The 20,523-nt window shown below is 41.3% G+C and overlaps 2 protein-coding genes and 1 long non-coding RNA gene across 6 annotated transcripts in view; 1 reads left to right on the top strand and 2 right to left on the bottom strand.

Annotated features, from left to right (window-relative positions):
* The window catches only part of LOC138033306 (uncharacterized), a 31,793-nt gene extending 19,974 nt beyond the window's left edge, over positions 1-11,819 (bottom strand). Inside the window, exons 1-3 of the long non-coding RNA XR_011128602.1 lie at positions 11,549-11,819; positions 8,888-9,019; positions 7,697-7,755 (exon numbers count right to left, since the gene is read on the bottom strand). This is a non-coding gene — a long non-coding RNA (uncharacterized lncRNA). The remainder of the gene's footprint in view (positions 1-7,696; positions 7,756-8,887; positions 9,020-11,548) is intronic.
* Positions 5,605-16,815, top strand: LOC138033302 (rho-related protein racA-like). The gene is made up of 5 exons (XM_068881059.1): positions 5,605-6,178; positions 6,554-6,771; positions 8,132-8,838; positions 9,427-9,666; positions 14,004-16,815. The coding sequence occupies exons 1-5, from the start codon at positions 5,733-5,735 to the stop codon at positions 14,265-14,267; spliced, it is 1,875 nt and encodes a 624-aa protein (XP_068737160.1). The 5' UTR covers positions 5,605-5,732; the 3' UTR covers positions 14,268-16,815.
* LOC138033305 (PR domain zinc finger protein 14-like) overlaps positions 15,682-20,523 on the bottom strand; it is a 21,722-nt gene continuing 16,880 nt past the window's right edge. For all 4 annotated transcript variants that reach the window (XM_068881063.1, XM_068881062.1, XM_068881064.1 and 1 more), the window contains exons 4-5: positions 18,296-18,581; positions 15,682-17,202 (exon numbers count right to left, since the gene is read on the bottom strand). In XM_068881063.1, coding sequence (XP_068737164.1) covers positions 16,520-17,202; positions 18,296-18,581 — 969 coding nt within the window. In that variant the 3' untranslated portion in view covers positions 15,682-16,519. The remainder of the gene's footprint in view (positions 17,203-18,295; positions 18,582-20,523) is intronic.

Consider the following 20,523-nt stretch of genomic DNA (forward strand, 5'->3'; position numbering starts at 1 on the left):
TTTTTCTGCGAAAAATTGGCACTCTTTTGCCTGTTAAATGTGAAACGCGGCATATGCAACGGAAAGAGCTCTTCCCACACCGATTTACTTTCAATCAAATTAACCTCCGAGAAACCCTTTTAGTTTAGTGATTCGTCAAGATATCTGCATTCATTGAATTAAAGAAGTAACTTAGCATGACCAGAAACCCATAAGGGTTGAAACGTGTAACGCGCGTTCACAGCTTCCGAATATTCAGTCCAGTTAATTTCGCGCGAGAACATTGGTGGTATTGCGTCACGGTGTTCTTGCGACCTGGTTGGTTGAATGTTCAGCTTCTCTCTTGTTGTTCCAAATATGGTACTTAGCAAAGTGAATATTCAGAAGCTTGTTTCCCAGCACACAAGGGGCCGTTACACGTTTCAACCCTTGTGGGTTTCTGGCATGACCCAATGAACCATCTGTTCCAGATCTCGGCAAATAACCTCAAAGGATTTTTAAATAAACTAAATTATAAAATGACCTTTTACTGAATGATCGCATTTTCGAGATGAGAGCTAAAGTATTCAGAAAGAAGGAAGGAAAACCTATCTTGTAATAGAATGTAATGGCGGACTATGGTAACCTGGGATTCATTCTCTTTGTTGCCACCATTCCATTTTTCATCGTCGGAATAATTGGAAATGTGCTGGTTATCAGAATCGTTCACAAAACACCAGAAATGCATTCAGTCACGAACTATCTCTTAGCAAACTTGGCTGTCAGTGATGTAATCAACACTTTCAGTATATGGAGTTTCATGTTGCCGGGAAGAAACGTCGTTTTAATGGAGTTCGATTGTAGGTTGATGGCGTTCGGTTTTTCCATCCCTGCTACATCCATTACTTTAATGGTTCTAGCAGTTGAAAGATATCATGCTTTGCTAAAGCCGTTTAAAATTGGCTTACGCTTAAAACAAGAGAATGTGAAAAGAGCTATCGCAATTATTTGGATCTCAAGCGTACTTACTTCCTTGCCGATCGCGATCATGGAATCGAAATGGAATGAAGTTGTCCATTTCTGCCTTCCATCCAGCAAAGTGCTATTTTTCGTATGGACTGGAGTGGTCGTTTACATTCCCTTAGCAGTTTTCCTTTATTGTTATGGATCCCTCATCAAAGGACTCTACTTTGCCAACACAATTTGTGCTTTGCTCGCAGACAGACCCGAAGACAGAGCTTATGAAAAAAAGAAACTTGTGATAACTTTTATGCTGGCAACTGTAGGTTTTATCGACGGTTACGGACCATCTGTTGTTGTTCATACACTTGTTATTACAGGAGCTATTCATGAAAATTTTTCTTCTGTCCTTTTGCCCATTATGGAATTTAATTTTTTCTGTACCTTAAGCTTAAACCCTATTTTATATGCTTCACGAAGTGCAAACTTTCGACAAGGATTTAAACGCACGATATTCTGTCGAAATCCACAACCAGAGAACGAGACGTTACATCAGCCGTGATAAATAAAGGAAATGTTATAAGGTTTGCCCTTAGAAATCCCGCTCGCATGACTGTTTTTATTGTGCCACTCTGAAACTGGAAGGCCGATAACTTTCTTTTACCTACCCCTCTGTCTCCCGAACCCATTTTATCGGCTACGACTCTCTTACGATTCCGAACACGTAATTGGAAGGTCATTCGTTCTACTTTTCAGGAGCAGTCGGATTTTTCCCAGTATGCCAAAGTTGACATCGAACACCGAGTCTCTTTACATTCGTAAAAAGATCTATCCTAATATACAGTACTTCAACTATAAAATAGTATCCTTCGAGTTAAGGAACAAAACGTAAGTCGTGTTTATACGAATATTGTTAATATCCCAGAGGATTCGGTTTAAGTGAGGAATTGGACACACCCAATAAAAATAAAATAAATAATTATATAAGTAAACGCTTTTCAATTTCATATATATTTAACGTGCAACAGTTACAATATACATCTATATCTCTATATCCTTTCGACGAAAGTTGCTCCTAAACACTATCATAACGAACTATAAAAGGGGTCGCCTTCTGCTTTGCCTTTGTTCGAATTCACTCGAGCTGAGTACAGGAACAAGGTGGACACTCAGCCTCCTCGAGGACCTCCCACCCAACATCGACCCGTCCAACCTCGGTGAGTACATCACCAACACGCTACGCATCGCGGCGGACAAGACAATCTCAACAATCGACGACGTATAGCACGGTGATCCTTGGACCGATAATGAACTTGTTAACTTGGTTCAATAGTCCACCAAAATCAGTGGCGCAGCCCAACTTCGCGAGCACCAGGAAACGTATTAGACAATAACAAAAACACCATAATACTCTTTTGTTTGTCTCACCAAAATTTTACATGAGCATTGTTTTTATTTTCTCTTGGGACTTATAATGGTCTCAAGAGAAACTGGAAACAATGCTTATGGAAATATTTGGAGGGACAAACAAAGAGTATTATGGTATTTTTGATATTGACTAATAGACCAAAAATTCTGCCCTAAACAAAAGGCATCATCTCGAGGCTCTGGGTAATAAATAGAAGGATTTGTATGAGTTTATTCCCCGGAGCCTCGAGATGATACCAAAAATCGTTTCTATAACGCACGTGCTGGTGAAACCAATACCGCTGAGCAGGCTCGTCAAACCGAGAAAGAGTTCGCCCTCGCACGAAAGTTGATCGCACGAGTCAAAAAATCAGCATCAAGCGAGAAAAGCGCGAGGAGCACTTCAAGAACCACTTCAAGAAGCGCCACCTGCCAATGCCACCTGAAATCGCCGACCCACAAATTATCGAAGGCTTGCAACCAGATTAAGTCCTGTCTATAAATGAGTCACTAACGTCAGCGTCTGAGATTCGGTCCATTCTCAACCACTTAAAAATGGCAAGAGCGTCACAGACAAGCTGCCAACAGACTCAACAAAGTTTCTCAGTAAAATACTGCACCAGCGACGCCATGGTTGAGCGGCTGAATTGCTACATTCAATCTGGCATGATCGCAAAATCCCGACCACATGGAAGCACAGCCACATCACGTGGCTATATCAGAAGGGCTGCAAGGCGGACCCGGCCAACTACAGGGCGCTTTGTGTGGGTGCCAATATGAGTCGAATCTTGCCTCAATTACTTGTCCAACGCCTCAATACAGCCTACGAGACACACCTCGCCAACAATCAGTTCGGGTTTCGGCAGAATAAATGAACAACAGATGCACTATCAGTGGAAGAAATTTGAGGGCCCTCTGATGGCATTATACATCGATCCAAAGGCGGCGTATGGCTGGATCCCACGAAATCTGTTACGTGCGGTGCTTCGGGCGCGAACATAAGCAAAATTTTGATTGATAGTTTGGAGGAATTGTACACGAACACCTCAGCTAATATCGCTGGATTGAAGTTTTAATTTCCGATGGAGGTTGGCTGAAGACAAAGGGGGGCAAGAGTCTCCTCCCTGTTTCAAATATTATTTTGATTGGGTGCTCAAGGTGGCAACAGCGGAAATCAACTAGGCGTTTCCAAACGGCTTTGGAGTCCAGTATCAATATCAAATTCCAACGCATCGTACAAATCGTGAATAGCGCGCGAAACCGGGTGGTGGCATGACGGGCATTCAAGTGATAAACTGGATCCTGTATGCTGATGACCTAGCTGTACTGTACCGATCCTGACGACTGCAGACAACTCCTCGAACTCCTCGGCAACGATATCTCCACCGAGGACCAGTCAAGTTTAATACACGGAGCTTCGAGTCTCACGAGCGACTGGTAAGTTTTACCAGCTCGCAAACGTACTCGCAGACAGACAAGTGTCCACGGCAACGCGTCGAAAAATGCTTGAAGCAAGTGTCAGAGAGAGGCTAGTATACGGTACTCAAGCTTGCTTGCCAAAGGAGGCAGAAATGCGCAAACTTGACGTATGCTGGTACCGTTTACTACGACGAATGATCCGCGGCGGGCACAGGCGACGATCACAGAAAGAGGGTGATTTCGTATTGAAATATTCGAAACCGGATTGCTAGCAACTGGTAGGCACACCACCACTGCGGGACTTCATAACAGAGCAATGCCTTCGATACACGGCACAGGAGTGTATGCACGACAACAACAATCTCGTCAAATGCATGCTATTTGCTAAACCGAATAAAAAGCACTATCGTGACCCTTGGTGCAAAATATCTTCAGGTGTCCACTCAACAAGCTCAACGAGTCACGCAAAACAAGGAGGAATTCGCCAGGCTTCTTAAGCGAAATCTCAATTTTAAATTCTAGTCTGACCCGAAGATAGCAAGCGCGCCTAAACGGGGACAATAACTGTACTGTACAACTGATGGACCTTCTGGCTCGTAATCAGAGACTTTACCTTTTACTGTACAACTGGTAATCCAAGATGGTGATTCACAAACAGCAACAAAGAGAGACGGAACCTCTACAAGATAATTTACATCGTGAGATAAAGGGACTGGGTATCAAAAAAAAAAAACGACAGATAACATATCGTAACGTATTTATGGACACATTGCCATTAGGGGCTTTTTTTTATTTGCACAAATTACCGCTGAGCTCTGTATGCGACTACGGTTGAGTGACATATCATCCGCGTGTGCCTAAGACATAGTCTCCCTCGCAGCCGTTTTTTGGATGTCACGCAACGTTACTTTTGGGGGAACGTTGCGTGACATTCAAAAAACGGCTGCGAGGGAGACTACCTAAGGCACCGCGCCTTTAAAAGTGCGTCCAGCTACTCTTCTTAACGGTCGCTCGAGTTGGGCCGCTTTCTGTAGATTTAGATTTCGAGTTTGTAAGATTCGAATTCGTTATAAATTAACACCTATGGAGCTCCTACTTGTTGTTGTTAACCTCTTATTTCATTCTTAGATAACTCTACATTTTCTTTCATTTCCAATGTTTCCTACAACTTTGTTGTATACTTTCAAGCAAACGTACAACGTGATTTTATTCCAAGTCTTCTTACTTTTTTGAATCTTTGTTGTCAGGTACCGAGGAACCGAACGCGCGTTACTACAAATGTTCGAAAATTCTTGATCTCAGATTGTCTTCCGAACAGATATTTTCCAAAAATTGGCGTTGGGTGCCCCTGATCCTTTAAACAAAAGATAGGACCATCCGACTCGAAACACTAACGACCAATTTACCCTTCACTTCACAAACTTCCGCGAAAAAGGAACGAAGGGCTCTCGAAATCTCCCATTTTTGGAGAAGAAAAGATGAGAATTCTGCGTTCGACTGACGTTGGCCTCGCATCGGTGAGCTGTTTGGTCTTGTGAACAGAGCAAAATACTTAAACCTCGTTTCGAATGTGTTTTAGCCTAACAAAGCTGTGTCTCAACATTATTTTGTGGGAAGGTGGACTTGTAAACGGTTTATAAAAGCATACCTTTCACAAGTGCAGCAAATTCACAAAAGCAGTTTTCTAAAAAAAATCGGTTGGGTTGGATAGAGATCACTCCCCCAGTGACCTAGTAAGGGGATTCCCCACCAGTGGTTGATCGCAAGCGCCTGCAAGCCAAACCGCTGCGTTAAGCGGACCGTAGCGCTTACGTAATTTTCAGGTGTTTTTATTGGCTAGCTATTTTGGGAGTTGATCATTGTATAAAAACAAATGGCTGACTCGGTAAACTTATCGGAATGACTGTTTATAAGTATCTTTGCGGCTTGGTCGATCTTTCCAAAGATCACAGACAGGCTTTGGCCATTCTACTTCACAGAATTCCGTCATGGCGACTAATTCTGGACACTTGAGGAACGCTCTGAAAATAGTTGTCGTCGGCGATGCAAGGGTTGGAAAAACATGGCTGCTTTCTCGAGCTCAAGAGCTTTACGCGACTTTGTGCGATGGTTACAGTCTTCTCAAGAGGCCATTTGATTCTTCATTAGCGTACTGTGAAACATCGTTTGAAACGTATTTCACAAACGTCGATACTTCAGATCTTGGGAATTATCAAACGAACATTTGGGACACTGGAGGCTCTGGGTTCTTCAATTTTCTGCGTCCTTTGGCGTACATTTGCGCCGATGTATTCATGCTATGTTTTGATTTGACAAATCGAGACTCCTTTAACAATGTCACAAAAAGATGGTTACCCGAACTTCGCAAGTATGAACCCCAAACACCAATCCTAATTGTTGGAACAAAGTGTGATTTGTTAGATGAGGCTGAAAGGTAAAGTTTCAGAAAAAAGAATGTGACATTTCTATCCGATCCCGATCTATTTGTTTTTGCGCGCACTATAAAATACTCGCCACAATAATATCCTATTGAACAATAAAAAAATGAAATTGAAGTGAATTGAATTGAAGCAGTGCACGCAGTGGTTAGAGCGCTTGATCAACTTGCTTGCCTGCGGCCAGTTGGGATTCTTAATAGTTGTTGCTGAATGTTCTGTTCTGTCGTGTTCAATAGCTCTGAAAAGCCCCTATGTATGCATGAAAGCTCAATACGCCGGATTAAAACGGCTGCAAAAGGGATTCTAGAGTTTACTAAGACAGTGTATTCTGCTGTTCCAGCTTTTGAATAATAATTTGTTCTCTGTTTCAGCAATGTATGTTTGATCCCATCCGATGAGGCCAAACATGTAGCCGAGAAGGTTGGATGCCCGTACCATGAGACGAGTGCATTGACTGGACACCAAGTGGCGGATGCATTCGAAAGAGCAGTGCAGCTTGGACACACAAAACGAAAAGCGGAAGCGGGGAAAGCGAAGAGATCGCAAATTTTCAAGGGAGGATTTGATCCAACCTGGATTCCCCCAATCCGTGAGTAGAAGACAAGCAGTTTATGAAAATTTATGTAATATATGCAAATTATGTAGTATATGAAAAAAATGTAATGTGCGTTGTATATGAGGGGACTGAAGCTCAACATTAAAGTCTAGTGGTTAGCAATAATTATTATTTTAATGCCTATAACAATTATCCTTCATAATCAAGATAAATATATAAAGAGCATATTACATCGCCACGTGAGCGAAGCGAACCAGTGAGAGATACTTTCAGCATGAGAAGATAAAATTCGTATCCCCAAGCAGCCATGTAATGTTCTGTTTATTACATAGATATTGATGAAATGTCCAGATGTAAAAAAACTTTGTTTTATCTTTTTCAAAATGATGAAAAAGTGGTCACAAGCATGTTGTGTAACATGAAACCAGATATGTTGATGTAGTAGAGAAGAATTACATTAAAGCATAAAAGTATAAAGGGGAAGCTCGCGTTTCATTGGCTAATGACAACACATATTCAACACATATTCTTACATGTGAAAGATAAAAATGATATGTTCACTGTGCATGGTGAAAATATGATTTTTTCAAAAGAAGGAAAATACTAGTATTTCATCAGTATCTATATTGTAAAAAATGGTTTGAAACCTATCTGAACCTCAATCCATAGAATTTCAAAAAGATCTTTGAATTTGAGAGAGTTCTCAAAGGAAATTGAGCCACATGTAGATAAATCGAACTGACATATTCCTGTTTTCCTAATGTCATTCAATGAGCCTTCAAATGTGGAAAAAAATTGCTTTCCAACTTCCAAGGATTTTTCAGAGGAAATTACTGTGAATGAACCTTTAAAACTATTGAAATGTAAAATTGATTTCCACAACAGTGGCTGCTGGAAATGAAATTTGTAAACCACTCCTTCAAAAGTACACAAGTTTTTATAAACAGATTTCACTTACCTTTATGAAAGCAAAATCTAGTCTTCTGGTGCTGGAGCACTAATTTGGGATGCTGTAAACTAAAATCAACAAATTAATTAATGCAAATTAAATCAAATGTTGCTTTTTGATGAGAAGGGAAAACTGGAGTACCCGCAGAAAACCCTCTTGGAGCTGAGTAGAGAACCAGAAAACTCAACCCACATAATTGACACCAAGTCTGGGAATCGAACCTGGGCAACATTGGTGGGAGGCTAGTACTCTCACCACTCAGAGCACTTGCCTCCGACGAAGTGAATTATAATTAGTGGAAAATGAAGACTATACAAATTTCCACAAATCAGCATTAGCCACTGTAAGTCATGAAATGCCTGATCATCTTTGAATGGATAATAAATTAACATTAATGAAAAATCAACGTCTAGCAATTTATTTGGATTGGATTTCTGTTGGCAGGGTCCCCTCCAGAAATCAAGATTGAGCCCTCCACCTACACTAGTGACTTCCAGAAAGTTCTTGAGTGCAGCACCAATGCCGATATTCTCTTTACATTTGAAGATGGTAGCCAAAGCATTTTGGCTCATGCAGTCATGTTATGGCTAACTCCATCTGTTTTCAAAGATCTTTTGCAAGATGAAAATGCCAGCAGTTGGGAACAATTCAAAGATCTTTTTAAAAACGATTCACATGCATCAGTTAATCTAAAAACCAATGGTCAAATTGGAACTGTGATAGTTGTGAAGAAGTGGATTTCCAGAGATACTTTTGTGACAATTTTAGAGTTTATTTACACTGGAGTGGCAGGAATTTCCAAAGATACAGAAAAAACAAACCTCCAAGAACTGTTATTTGCTTCAGAGAAATTACATGTTCGGTCACTTGTGGAAATTTGCAATTATTACCTAAAACTAGCTGAAACAAAGCAGGACTGCGATAATCAGCAAAATTCAAGTCACAGAAGGAAAAAGGTCCTGCAACCATGCCCAATGTTGCACACCATTCAACAGGGCATGTTTTTGGACAAAGAATCAACAGTGTTTTCTGATGTGACATTCCTTGTGGAAGACACACTTGTTTATGCCCACAAGGCCATCCTTGCTTCACGATCACCCTTTTTGGCTGCCCTCCTGTCTGGTAACTTCAGAGAAGGATATAGTAGCCAGGTAAATGCAAATACCGGTAATATGTACAACTTGGGATTTAAGAGCATACCTGTTCATGTTTGTTTGAATCTCCATTTCTGGTTAGAGCTCCTTCAAATTCTTTCCATTTCGTCTGCTCTTAAGATCCATCTATTCCAGTTTCTAAGTTTTTTTTGGTCTTCTTCTCCTCATCTTCATCAACCTTATATGTACAAAAAGGAAAAAAAAGAAAATTTTCCAATAATTTTATGCTTGCATACAATTGGCAGAAGGATGACCATTGAACAGCCCTTTAGCCAAAACAACTCCAGTTAGCAATCTAAACTCTTCCATGAGCACTTCTTTTATTCATCTTCCTTCCCTTCACTGGCTCCTTTTTTTGCCTCTGCTTTCTTTTCTTGGACCTTGTCCTTTCCACTTCCTTTTTGCTTTAGACTTCCTTCCCACCATGCACACCCCCTCATTTTTTTCCTCCTTCACCGTTGTCATTTCTTTTCTCTCAACTTCCTCCCTCCCCATATCTTATTACTTCCCCCCTGCACAATTGTATATAATCTCTCTTGTCTGGGTATCATTCTAACAAGAAATCTTCATTGTTTATTTTGCTAGGTACATTTGCCTGGAACTGATTGCCAAAGTTTCCTAGCAATGTTAGAGTATCTTTACACAGACAATTGTCCTTCTCTGGAGAGAATTCAAGTGGAGAATTTACTCATCCTTGCAGATAAGCTGTGTCTTTCCCGTTTAGTACAGATTTGTGAACATTTCTTACTCAAGGATCTGCAGCAAGTTGTAACTGCATCTTCAATTTTAGCCCAAGAGTTTGTGGATGCTTTGTCTTTCTCAAAGGTTAGTTTATTGCTTGATAAGAAATGAATTGGTACTTGGTGGCACCTTTTCTTTACAAAATTAATGTAATGGTAATTTGTTAAAAGATGTGGTAACCAATATGAACATCTATTGAGGGATGAATACTATTAAAGTATACCAACCTGGGGTCTTAAATTTGTAGTGTTTGTCATCTGTATTCATAACATCCGGTTGCTAATAGGGAACTTAAGCAATGACAACGGGGATGGTAATGAGAACGTCACAAATTTGCATGTTCAGTAGGCAAAAACAATAGCCTTGCACGCCCTGCGTGTGCGTTTTCCACTTTTGTCCATTTCTTTGCCAAAGTTAGCAAAACAACGTGAAATAGCCAAATTTGATGTTTTAAGAAGGACTTCAGCACTTGATGATAAAGTTTCATTTTCCCCCCTATATTAAGCGTTGTTCCGACCAATGTCATTTTTGAGGAACTACCACACCCTTGTCATATTAAAAAGGTTACTAGTAACATATACCTTTTTTATCATATTTTAATTTTTCTCAAAAAATGGTTTGGAGATAGGTGTTAAAGGGGCCAACCAGGAAGCTGTACTATTTTTCCTGGTTGCCCAAGCTTGACCTCATCCGTAGGTTCTTCCAGGTTTTCAACAAGGGGGCTTGTCGACCAATCAAAAAAGAAACCTTGGGGTGAGGTTGGTCCCCTTCTGCAGGGAGCTTGAATTTGGTGACTTAGCATTGCTTTTATGTCAAACAGCAATAGTATGTCAGGCTGAAATTTAAGATTTGACAAAAATTAAAGAAACTTGTTTGATTAATTTGATTAACCCTTTCACTCCCAAGAGTGACACTTTACTCTGTCTAACGCCAGACAATTTTACTCGTCAATGGGGAACCCTACAGGAGTGAAAGGGTTAACAACAGCTAGATTCACCCAAAAACTATGTCCCCATTAACCCTTTCACTCCCAAGAGTGACACTTATAGATTTTACTCTGTCTAACGCCAGTCGATTTTACTCGTCAATGGGGAACCCTACAGGAGTGAAAGGGTTAATCATTTCTTGTCTGTTATGTCAACTTCTCAAGAGAGGGACAGTAGTTAGGATAAGAAAAATTTCAAGCTTTTACAAGAAACAAAACAAGGGAACTTTCATGATTTTATCCAAGCAGTCAAATGCCGTTTGCCGTTTCACGTAAACGCAATGCTAAACAAATTTAGTATTGCTGCGCGTTGAGTGAAATGGCAAACGGCAGGCTGCTTATTTGTCTCACTCTTTTGAGAAATTGCTTGATATTTAACAATTATTCTACGAGGACGCGCTGGATGTGAAATGATATATATAACCAACGAGGCACGTAGCGCTGAGTTGGTTATGATCATTTCATATCCAGCAAGCTTGAGTAGAATAATTGTTTTATTAAAAACCCCAACATCACAACTCTTTTATGTTGAATTTATTTGGCCATTTTTTCTCGGCACCGCAAAACTGTGTATTTGCTGCTGTGTTCATTGACCATATTTGGTAGTGCATGTATATGAGCTGATAACCTGTGTCCGGCGAGCCTATGAAAATGCTGGAAATGTGATATCCGTAGTTCAGTTTTCAATAAATGTGGATAACAGGCGAGGAATGAGGTAATATATATATATAAATATAAGCAAGCCTAAAAGCGGAGCTCCTCAATAGCGATGTTTCTCGTGACGTCACCCATTGTTATTAATATGCCAACCAGAACCTGATTGGCTGTTGAAGCAGGGACTTCTCTTGTTCCATGGTTGGCAAATTTGAATATCAAAAGAAATGGGACGTCAATGTTTGTAAACAAGAAATAGCGCTATTACCGGTATTATTTATTTTTGTTTTGTTTCAGATATTTTTATAGCTAGTCTGCTTTACCTACCATACGACCAGTCCGACCCGCTCATTGCTATAATCTGTCTATTTTCCCCGTTCTTTCTTCCTCTTTTTGCAGTTCTTATAGTCACCATTATTCAGCCTGTTTTCTCGTGCTCGTGTTTGCTCTTTCTTCCGCTGCTCGTCGTTATAATTTCGTCTCTTTATTCAGGCTCCTTCTTGTTTTCTCTCTCGCTTTTTGTCACTGCAAATCTCGTGCTCTCCGTCGCTCTCTTTCACGTTGAACATCGCTCACTCGTCGTCGCCTGCTTTTTCTCTGTCTCTCTCTCTTCTCTTTTCTCAATACATGTATGTCGTTGCACGTCATATTAAAAAAGATGACAGCCGCTGGGCATACAACTTCCCGCCAAAAACGGGGCTTCCAGCAGTGCGACATTTCGCGTATAGGCATACATGAAGACAGACGATAACCCTAAATGATGCGAGAGTGCGTGACGTCACGTTGTAACGGTCGATTCAACTGATCGCGGAAAATGTTCCATAAAGACTTCAAATCACGATGTTTCTTTTCGAAAATTCATTTTATGGACAGCCAGATAAATAAAGCTCACTCAACAACTACTTTCTGTGTTGTCCCTGAGGGATTTGATGGGTTTTGGCACGCTTAAACTGCTGTTGTGTATAGAAGCTTCTCTCTAAGGTCCTCTAAGACAAGGTAGAATAAAAGATCTGTTGATTCAACAGGAGGCAAGCAGTCTGCTTCAAAATTGTTCCCCTCGATAAGCACGGGATCGATTCCAATTGCAGAAATTTTCTCCAAATATCGCTGTTTAACACGAGGTTCCAGCTTCTTAGCATAGTCAGAAATCGGAAGACAACTTAAATCTGGCTTTTGGTCTGACTTTTGTTCACATTTAGAGACATCCATGTCGGAGAGAAAGCCAGAATTGTAGATCTGGGTTGTATTTGCATTAATTACGCAACTGAATGCTGTGCACCAATATGGCGGCGGAAATAACTGCGACGTCACGTGAAAACGATCTATATAAATGAGTGATATAAAATAAATATCAAAAAGTGTCAGTAGCTTTTTTTAAAATCACAGACGTTTCGGGTGTAGATCCCTTCTTCTTCGTTGTGAAGACAACCGTTGAAATACGCAATCAGGAAGGAAGCGCGCAGATGAATGGTGGTGCGCGCGCATGCATCAAGTCATTTATAAATAAAGTTGAAATTAAGTCCATCAGGCTGTACAGTTCCCAACTGGAAAATCAACTTAATTTCGCGTTGCTTCCGTTAGAGATCAGTACTTTGGCATAACTGCAAACCACGTATCCGGATATCTGAATACCGTAGCCCGCTGAGTTGAAATGTTGGGCCACAAGGAAACCAGGAGTGTTGTTCCGTATATTTCGTAAGTGTTCGCTAAAATGACTCCTGAGATTCCGTCCAGTTTCACCGATATAAAGAATGATAGGACATCAGTTACAGCATATGCAGTATACAAGATTACTGGTCTGGCAGGTAAAATGGCCATAGATGGAAAAGGAGCATCGAGGACCAGATAAATAATTTTGTCTCTCTTCGGGGAGATCTGAGCTTTTTGATTGGTTAATTTGATTTTCATCAAATTCCAAGGGTTGACCACTCCCATCCCGATCATATGGCGATGGCCAAAACCTGAGCGAAGCTTGATCTTTGGAGGTGGAAGAAATTCGGCTAAATTCTGGAGGCACTCACGCCCTTGTCTATTTATATTGCATGTGACGACGCATCGCATCTGAAGGGGGAAATCGAAGCGTCCCAAAAACCTATCATATCACTCACGGCAACGCAGAAAAAAGTGGGTGAGTGAACTTTATCTGGCTGTCGATAAAATGAATTTTCGAAAAGAAACATCGCGATTTGAAGTTTTCATGGAACATTTTCCTCGATCAGTTGAATGGGCCGTTACAACTGCCAAAAAATAAAGTGATGTCACGCGCTCTCGCATCCTTTAGGGTTGTCTGCCTGTGCCAAAACTAAAATTTCTCGCATCAAAATTATATTACGCCAGTCTTCTTTTGAACTTAAATTTTCCCCAAACTCAGAAGTTCAATGTAGAATTGTGATCCTAGGGAGTATAATCTTTAACCTCAAAATTAAATTCAAACACAAAGAAAAAAATTCTCGCATCGATGGGTTACCATATTTTTTAACTTATGACACTTATTCCAGGGGCTTTTTCTTCCCACAAATACCGCATCTTTAAGGGTGCGTACGATTGACCCTATTCCGGTGTCGCAGCGAATTTGGACTCCCCGGTCCAGATTCGCTTGCGGATCTGGGACCCCTCGGTCCAGGGGCCTGTTTCTCGAAAGTCCCGAGAACTTTTCGGGCCCGAAAAGCCAGTCGTCAAACTGCAATCCGCTTATTTTGAAAAGCTGATCCTTTAACATGATTTTAATGTAAGAAAACCTAAGAGGTGGGTGCCAAACGCGGTACGCTGTCTCCGTTTTCAGATCTTCAACGCAAACCAATTGACCAAGTTGTGTCTTCATTTCATCGCCGTAAATTACCAAAGTTTCCAATGCAACACACGGGAGCTGGACTCCCTTATCAAAGATGACAAACCGTTTATTGAAGAACGCCAGTGGCCACCGAAAGAGTATTTGGAGGCTCTGGAGGACTACAAATTGGGTGCCAATGGAATCACTGCAGTTGCTGCAAAACTTCTCCGCAAAAAGCAGTCTTGTTTTTGTCGTATTAAGTGTAGTATAATGTAATGGCATGCAACCAAGTTCGTGACTTTGTGGGATGTCGCGAACGGCAGGAAGAGCGGAAGAAATCACGCAGAGGGATCAGATTCTGCGATGGGAAGCCAGACCCTCGCGTGATTAGCCTGCGAGCAGGGTCTCCGAGGGACTGGGGTTAGGGGTAGAATTACAGGATCTCCTTCTCTCAAAGCGCAGAAAGGGAGCCCGCTCGCATACTATGCGTGATCTGAGAGATCAAGAAGATTTGCTGATACAAACTTCAATTTACTTGACATGAAAATACCGAAGAGAGCACTTCTTACTCAAGATCCCAGTTGTTCGAATAGCGGATAGCGCTATTTAGTATACAGCTATTTCGAGAAAGTTTGTCAAGAATAAAGTGCACGCGACAATCCCGAAAGGTAATATGGGATATGATCAATACACTGTTGCTAACGACTGTAGCTGTCGAACCTACTTTTGTTACTTTCCTTCAGCACTCGCAAACATATATCAGTGGCCTCCCTTACGATTCTTTTAAATTTCTTTGAAAAACAGTGCACTTAAAATCACCCACAATACCTTTCAGGATTGTCGCGTGCACTTTTTCCGACGTTTCTCAAAATAGCTGTATACTAAAACAGTGGATAGCGTTGAACGCGGGCGCTGATTGGCTCGTCAAACTCCGAATATCCTGTGCTATTTACCTCCGAGCAACTCGGGAAAAAATGGCGTCCTGATTTGCACCCGTGAAAAGTGAAGAAAACATCCAAATTAATTTTTTGTGCTGTAAATTATCTCACTGTTTTAGTATATACTAAAAAAACTATTCACCTCAGTGTCGGTGGCTAGCGTTGGATATTTACCGAGCCGCGAAGCGGCGAGGTAAATATCCACCGCTAGCCACCTCCACTTCCTTCGGTGAATACTTGTTAAATATCCTCTGACTAAGTCACTACATAATGGATAACTCAATTGGTTTTGCTAGTGTTCATCCGCTGGATAGCGTTATCCATCTTCCAAACAACCGAGGTCACCCTGCTTTTAAAGCGACTTCAAGTGAGAAGTCTATCGCATGAAAACGCAGTTAGTGCTCATTCCTAGAGCATGTAAAGGAAAACTAATTTGCTATTCCTGAAACGTTTTAACTGTGTTGCTGTTTTTTTTATGCGATGAGAACTTATGCGGTAACGCGTTCAGTAACAACAAGACTGTATGAAATTATATAAAACTTCGTTTTAGAAGCGTTTAACGGAGGCTAAACTTGTGAGAATTAGATTTAAGTTGTAATTTTCCCTAGTAAGAATTAGAGAAAAAGAAAAAATGACAAAGAGAAATGAAGCAAACAAAACATCCGCTAAAACACGCGAAAGCAGCGGTTCATATATCAGCATATCTTTTATGGGCATAGAAAATAAATGCCATAACAGCAATACAATCGATGTTAATCGGTGAATATTAATTTTAATCAATTCATAAATAAATTCTTTAACAAGAAAAATAGCTCTTTTGCTGCTAATAAATTACGTCCATTCGAAGATGTTTTTAACGACAGAGACAACATGACCGGCTGGCTTTCGCCGTGGTTTTCTCCTAAATACCTTCCACGACGGTTTATAGTTGCAAAGTTTATTATTAACGCCCTTTATCATTGGCGAAAAAGAACTTGTGCCATTGTGACAGTCAATCAGCACCCAACATTTGCCGACGCACACACATTTTCCCGCGCTTGACGTGCAAGCTTAGAGCTCGGATTGGTTCATTTGTTGGTCTGTTTGTCACCGGTTAGAGGTTTTGTTTTGCAACGTCGATTCCATGCGCTGTGTTTCCTCCATCGTCTTAGCTACAAGGATTCCACAGTTGCGATGCGCCTATTTTAGATAAAGTGCATTTTATTTATAGGCCAATCTAGATCAAGGGCTGTTCGCAAAATTGGGATCCTGAGTTGCTGGTTTACCTTCACACAAGCATCGTTTACACAACAAAATGAAACGACTTTTTAAATTTTAACTTTGGAACGACGAAACATTAATTGAAGGTTTCTCTGAATTGATTTCACCTAGAGTGAAATCAATTCAAGACGCGATTGCCATTAGGTGATAAGACCTAACTTAAGACAAACAGGACATATGGATATCCGTCAGCTTTGATTCAAGGATTACACCTTACTTTTAGCAAGCAAGTTATGACCACGACTTGTACATTGTACGTTTTTGTTTTTCACTCAAAAACATTTCTTTTCCTTGGACAACTTTTCACATTTTGTTTTATTAATGTTGCTGTTACTTTAAGTCATGTTGAGTGTTAGCTTGATTCTTACGCATCACTTTAGGTGCGCGGTTTTTCTTGGTGACGCAATCAAAGTTAGCACGATGACGATCGCGCGACGAAGGGCTTGAAAACGCTCGACCACATTTCTCGCACGTGTAAGGCTTGGCTCCCGTGTGCATATTGAGGTGAAATTTAAGTTCGTATGACTGCGCAAAGGCTTTCCCACAGAATTCGCACACACATGGCTTCTCCTTAGTATGCGTGCGTCGCACGTGGCTATCATGTGCAGCGTGCGAGGCGAACGCACGATCACAATGTTGGCATTTGAATGGCTTCTCTCCGCTGTGCTGACGTAAGTGCGTGCGCAGAATTGACGAGGCAGAGAAGGCTTTAACGCAGTGCGGACATTTATACGGCCTTTCCCCACTGTGCACGCGCATGTGCTTGTTAAGGCTCGAAGACTGCGAAAAGCGTTTTCCGCAAACCGCACATTCGTGCGGCCGGTGTTTCTCGTGCACATGCAACACGTGAATACGTAGCCGATCACGCTTATCGAAGGAGCGGTCACAAATTGTGCAAGGAAACTTCCGGTCTCCTGTGTCGATGCATCGCGTGTATTGACGATGACGGTCGCGGTAGTATTTGTAAGCAAATACCTTACCACAACGATTACATTTGTAATCTCCAGGCGAATCTATGAGGAGGAACAAAAAAGATAGGATAAGAACAAAAGGAACAACTAAAGCATAAGTGAGCACTTAAAGAGGGGGCTTAGACAGCGTAAAAGTTATCCAGGCACTGATCTCAGTTCTGTTGAAATGACAACTATAAAGGTACCGTTTCGCTCCGTCGATTGGTTGACGACCATGAGCTCTTGAAACTCTTTGTGAGAAACCATTTTATCAGTAATAAAACAAGTCAGTGAAACCACATTTAGAGCTTCAAGACTGTTTTATATAGGGCGGACCTTTGCACTGGGAACTCGCCCTACTCTTTGCAAATACTGTTTGGAACACAACCGACAGGGTTATGAACAATTAAGTGTTACGTGATGGGCCTTCGGCTTATTGCGCCGTATCCTTAGTGGAGAAAGCTGGAAAAGATTCCAGTCAACTCGCCCATAAACGATTGGGCACCGGAATATTCGCGGAACATCTTAACATGATGAAATCTGAAGCATTGAATTTCATGGCTAGGTCGAAAGTAACGATGTTCGTATTTACATCTAAGCTCTAATTTTGGTAATGGCTTACGGGTTGGGTTTTACAATGCAACGCGCCTTACCGTGGCCACCCAACAAACTTTCACATTTGACAACTTCGTGTAAGTACGTCAACACAACAACCCATGCAACGGTGTTCAACTAACAACTATGCGAACCTTGCAAGGAGGGGTGACTGTCAATCAAATACGCAAACCTGATTGGAGTATAAGTTTTAAAAAACTTTGTTAGGTGGCCATGGTAAGGCGCGTCGCACTATAAATGGATCGTTATCATTTAACTTTGGGGACACCGTCTAAACAGGGGACGAATGGCCCAAGGCTAATTGTCTGACATTCTGAGGTAGATCTACTTTGCAGTTGTCAATAGGCAAAGGAGGCAATTTATCTTCAGTTTTCCAGTAAGATCATCTCGTGCCTGATAGGAAGGAACTTGAACCCACAGCGTCCTTTCATTCAAAAAACCTGGGCGTAACGCCATGGAGTTAAGCCGTCGGATCATTTGAACCGTTATAGTACTAAAAAAAGCGACACAATGTTCAGTTTAAAAAATATATCAACCTTACCGTTGAACTCTAGTTCGGCGGACAATGCCGATAGTCCTTCTTTAAAAGTGCCAACATTAAGCTCGACAGGAACCCCCATAGACAAGGTATAACAGTTTCCATACCAAATCAACAGTTCCTCTCCAGGATGAATGTCTTTACAACACTCGTAGAACAATTGGTCGCCCTCTTGAATCAAGGCCACGTTTTGCTCTTCGCTGTGTCTTGCGCAGTTTACGAATTTCATCCAGTTTTCCGGCTCAGTTTGGCCGTCAATGTAATGACTTAAACCTTCATCACCGTATACCTTGCAGGAAAAAAAAGGCAAACGGAAATAAGATTTAAGGGATAGATGACCGATACGATATAATGAAAAACTTTATAACCTCACTTGCTCGGGACCGTCTGGGGAATATTGACCCTCCGTCGTTTTTGTACGGACCCCGCTGTGCTCGGTCCGTACTGCCTCGACCTCGGGCCCAAAATTCCCTGTACGGCCCTCGCGCTTGGTTTGTAAGAGGTTAGTATGAAAAACCTTAAATAACAATGACCACAACCAGGTTTTCTGAGCCCGCGAGACCGAGCACCCCCAGCAAACCATTGTACATACCCATTGTTTCAACGAAAACTGCTGGTCAGCCACCTGGTTCAAGTCACTGCTGTCCAAGGTCTTCCGGTTAGTATGGACCTTGTTCGCGCGGCGGCCATATTAGGGAACTTAAGCAACGACAACGGCGACGGCAACGGCAACGAGAACGTCACAAATTTGCATATTTAGTAGGCAAAAACAATAGCTTTGCACGCCCTGCACGTGTGTTTTTCACTTTTGTCCATTTCATTGCCGTCGTCAGCAAAACTACAACGTGAAATAGCAAAATTTTAGGTTTTATGGAAAACGTCATTACTTGAGGATAAATTTTCATTTTCTGCCCTAAATTGAGCGCCGTTCCTACCAGCGTCATTTTTGAGGAACTACCAAACCCCCGCCATATTAAAAAAGTTGAAATATTAACGAAGCGATTACAATAACGTGAATTTATATTTTGAGATGACGTTCTCGTTGCCGTTGCCGTTGCCGTTGGTCGTTGCCTTAAGTTCCCTATTGGCTATAGACAACAGATTTCGTACTCTGAGCCTCGAGTTGAAATGTTTGGGAACGAGTTTCCGTGGAGGAAAAACAAAAGTTTTCAATCCCTCGGGACTCAACATGGCCGCTGTGTGATTAAGGCCCATTGTACATGTATGTTTCTTCAGAGCTCCAGATGACAGTGGTGCACTCTGATTGGTCAATAATCAAAAAAAGTCTCAGATGGCCAATCAAATGCGTGCGCCCGATGACGCAATTTTTGCGTCATTGCGTGGTACGTATGCGTCTCTTCTGATTACTTACGATAATGCCATCTCGAAATTTGGTCATGTATATTATGATTATTAAGTAATCACATGATTTTTCTCGTGCGATTCAAAATACTGAAATAAGCAGTCGTAAATTTTTTTCAAAGACTACGAATTGTACTCGCCCTGCGGGTTCCTGCAATTTTGTTATTCTTTGGACAAAATTTACCCGTGCTTATTTATTCCAATGACACTCCAAATTATGTACAAAAAAACAAAAAAATGCTGTACAAAAATGCTACATAGCTTTGTTTATGGAGGTAGTGCACTCAGCTCTCGAGCGAGTTCACAGGCGGTACTCTCCCCTACCTTGAAGGAGACCTTCAAACTTAACTAAATATGATTAAGAAACCAGACAATATTATTATCAGAAGAGCATTTACCAAGTACAGAATGAAAGTCAACTATTTGAACTGTAGAAAGAATGTCATATCTTGAAATGAGTATCGCAGTCACGCGCACTTTGTACTGTACACCACTTGTGACTGGCTACACCAGACTTCCAAAAAACGGAGCAATCTTAGCAATCAAAGTTTGAAGAGATTTAATTTAGCGATGTTGACTCTGGAATTGTCGGGAAAAAATCCGAGTGCCCTTTTGCAGGAGTCGAACCCACGATCTTCCGATTGTAAATGTCTTACAAGTATGCTATGCGGACCTATGTAACGTGCGGAGTTATAGGTATCTAAGAGAGAGATCCGCCATGTTGTACAGCATCGTGTTGTGTCATTAAAGTTTTGTTTATCCGAACTTTTAAGTGTGCTTCTAATAGCCACCCGATAGTGAAACGTTACATCGATTACTACTTCGGATGCTTTACCAGAGTTATCGGAGACTCGTGGAAACTAGGCCAT

This window comes from Montipora capricornis, chromosome 14, assembly GCF_036669925.1.
Source record: "Montipora capricornis isolate CH-2021 chromosome 14, ASM3666992v2, whole genome shotgun sequence".
Classification (NCBI taxonomy): Eukaryota; Metazoa; Cnidaria; class Anthozoa; order Scleractinia; family Acroporidae; genus Montipora; species Montipora capricornis.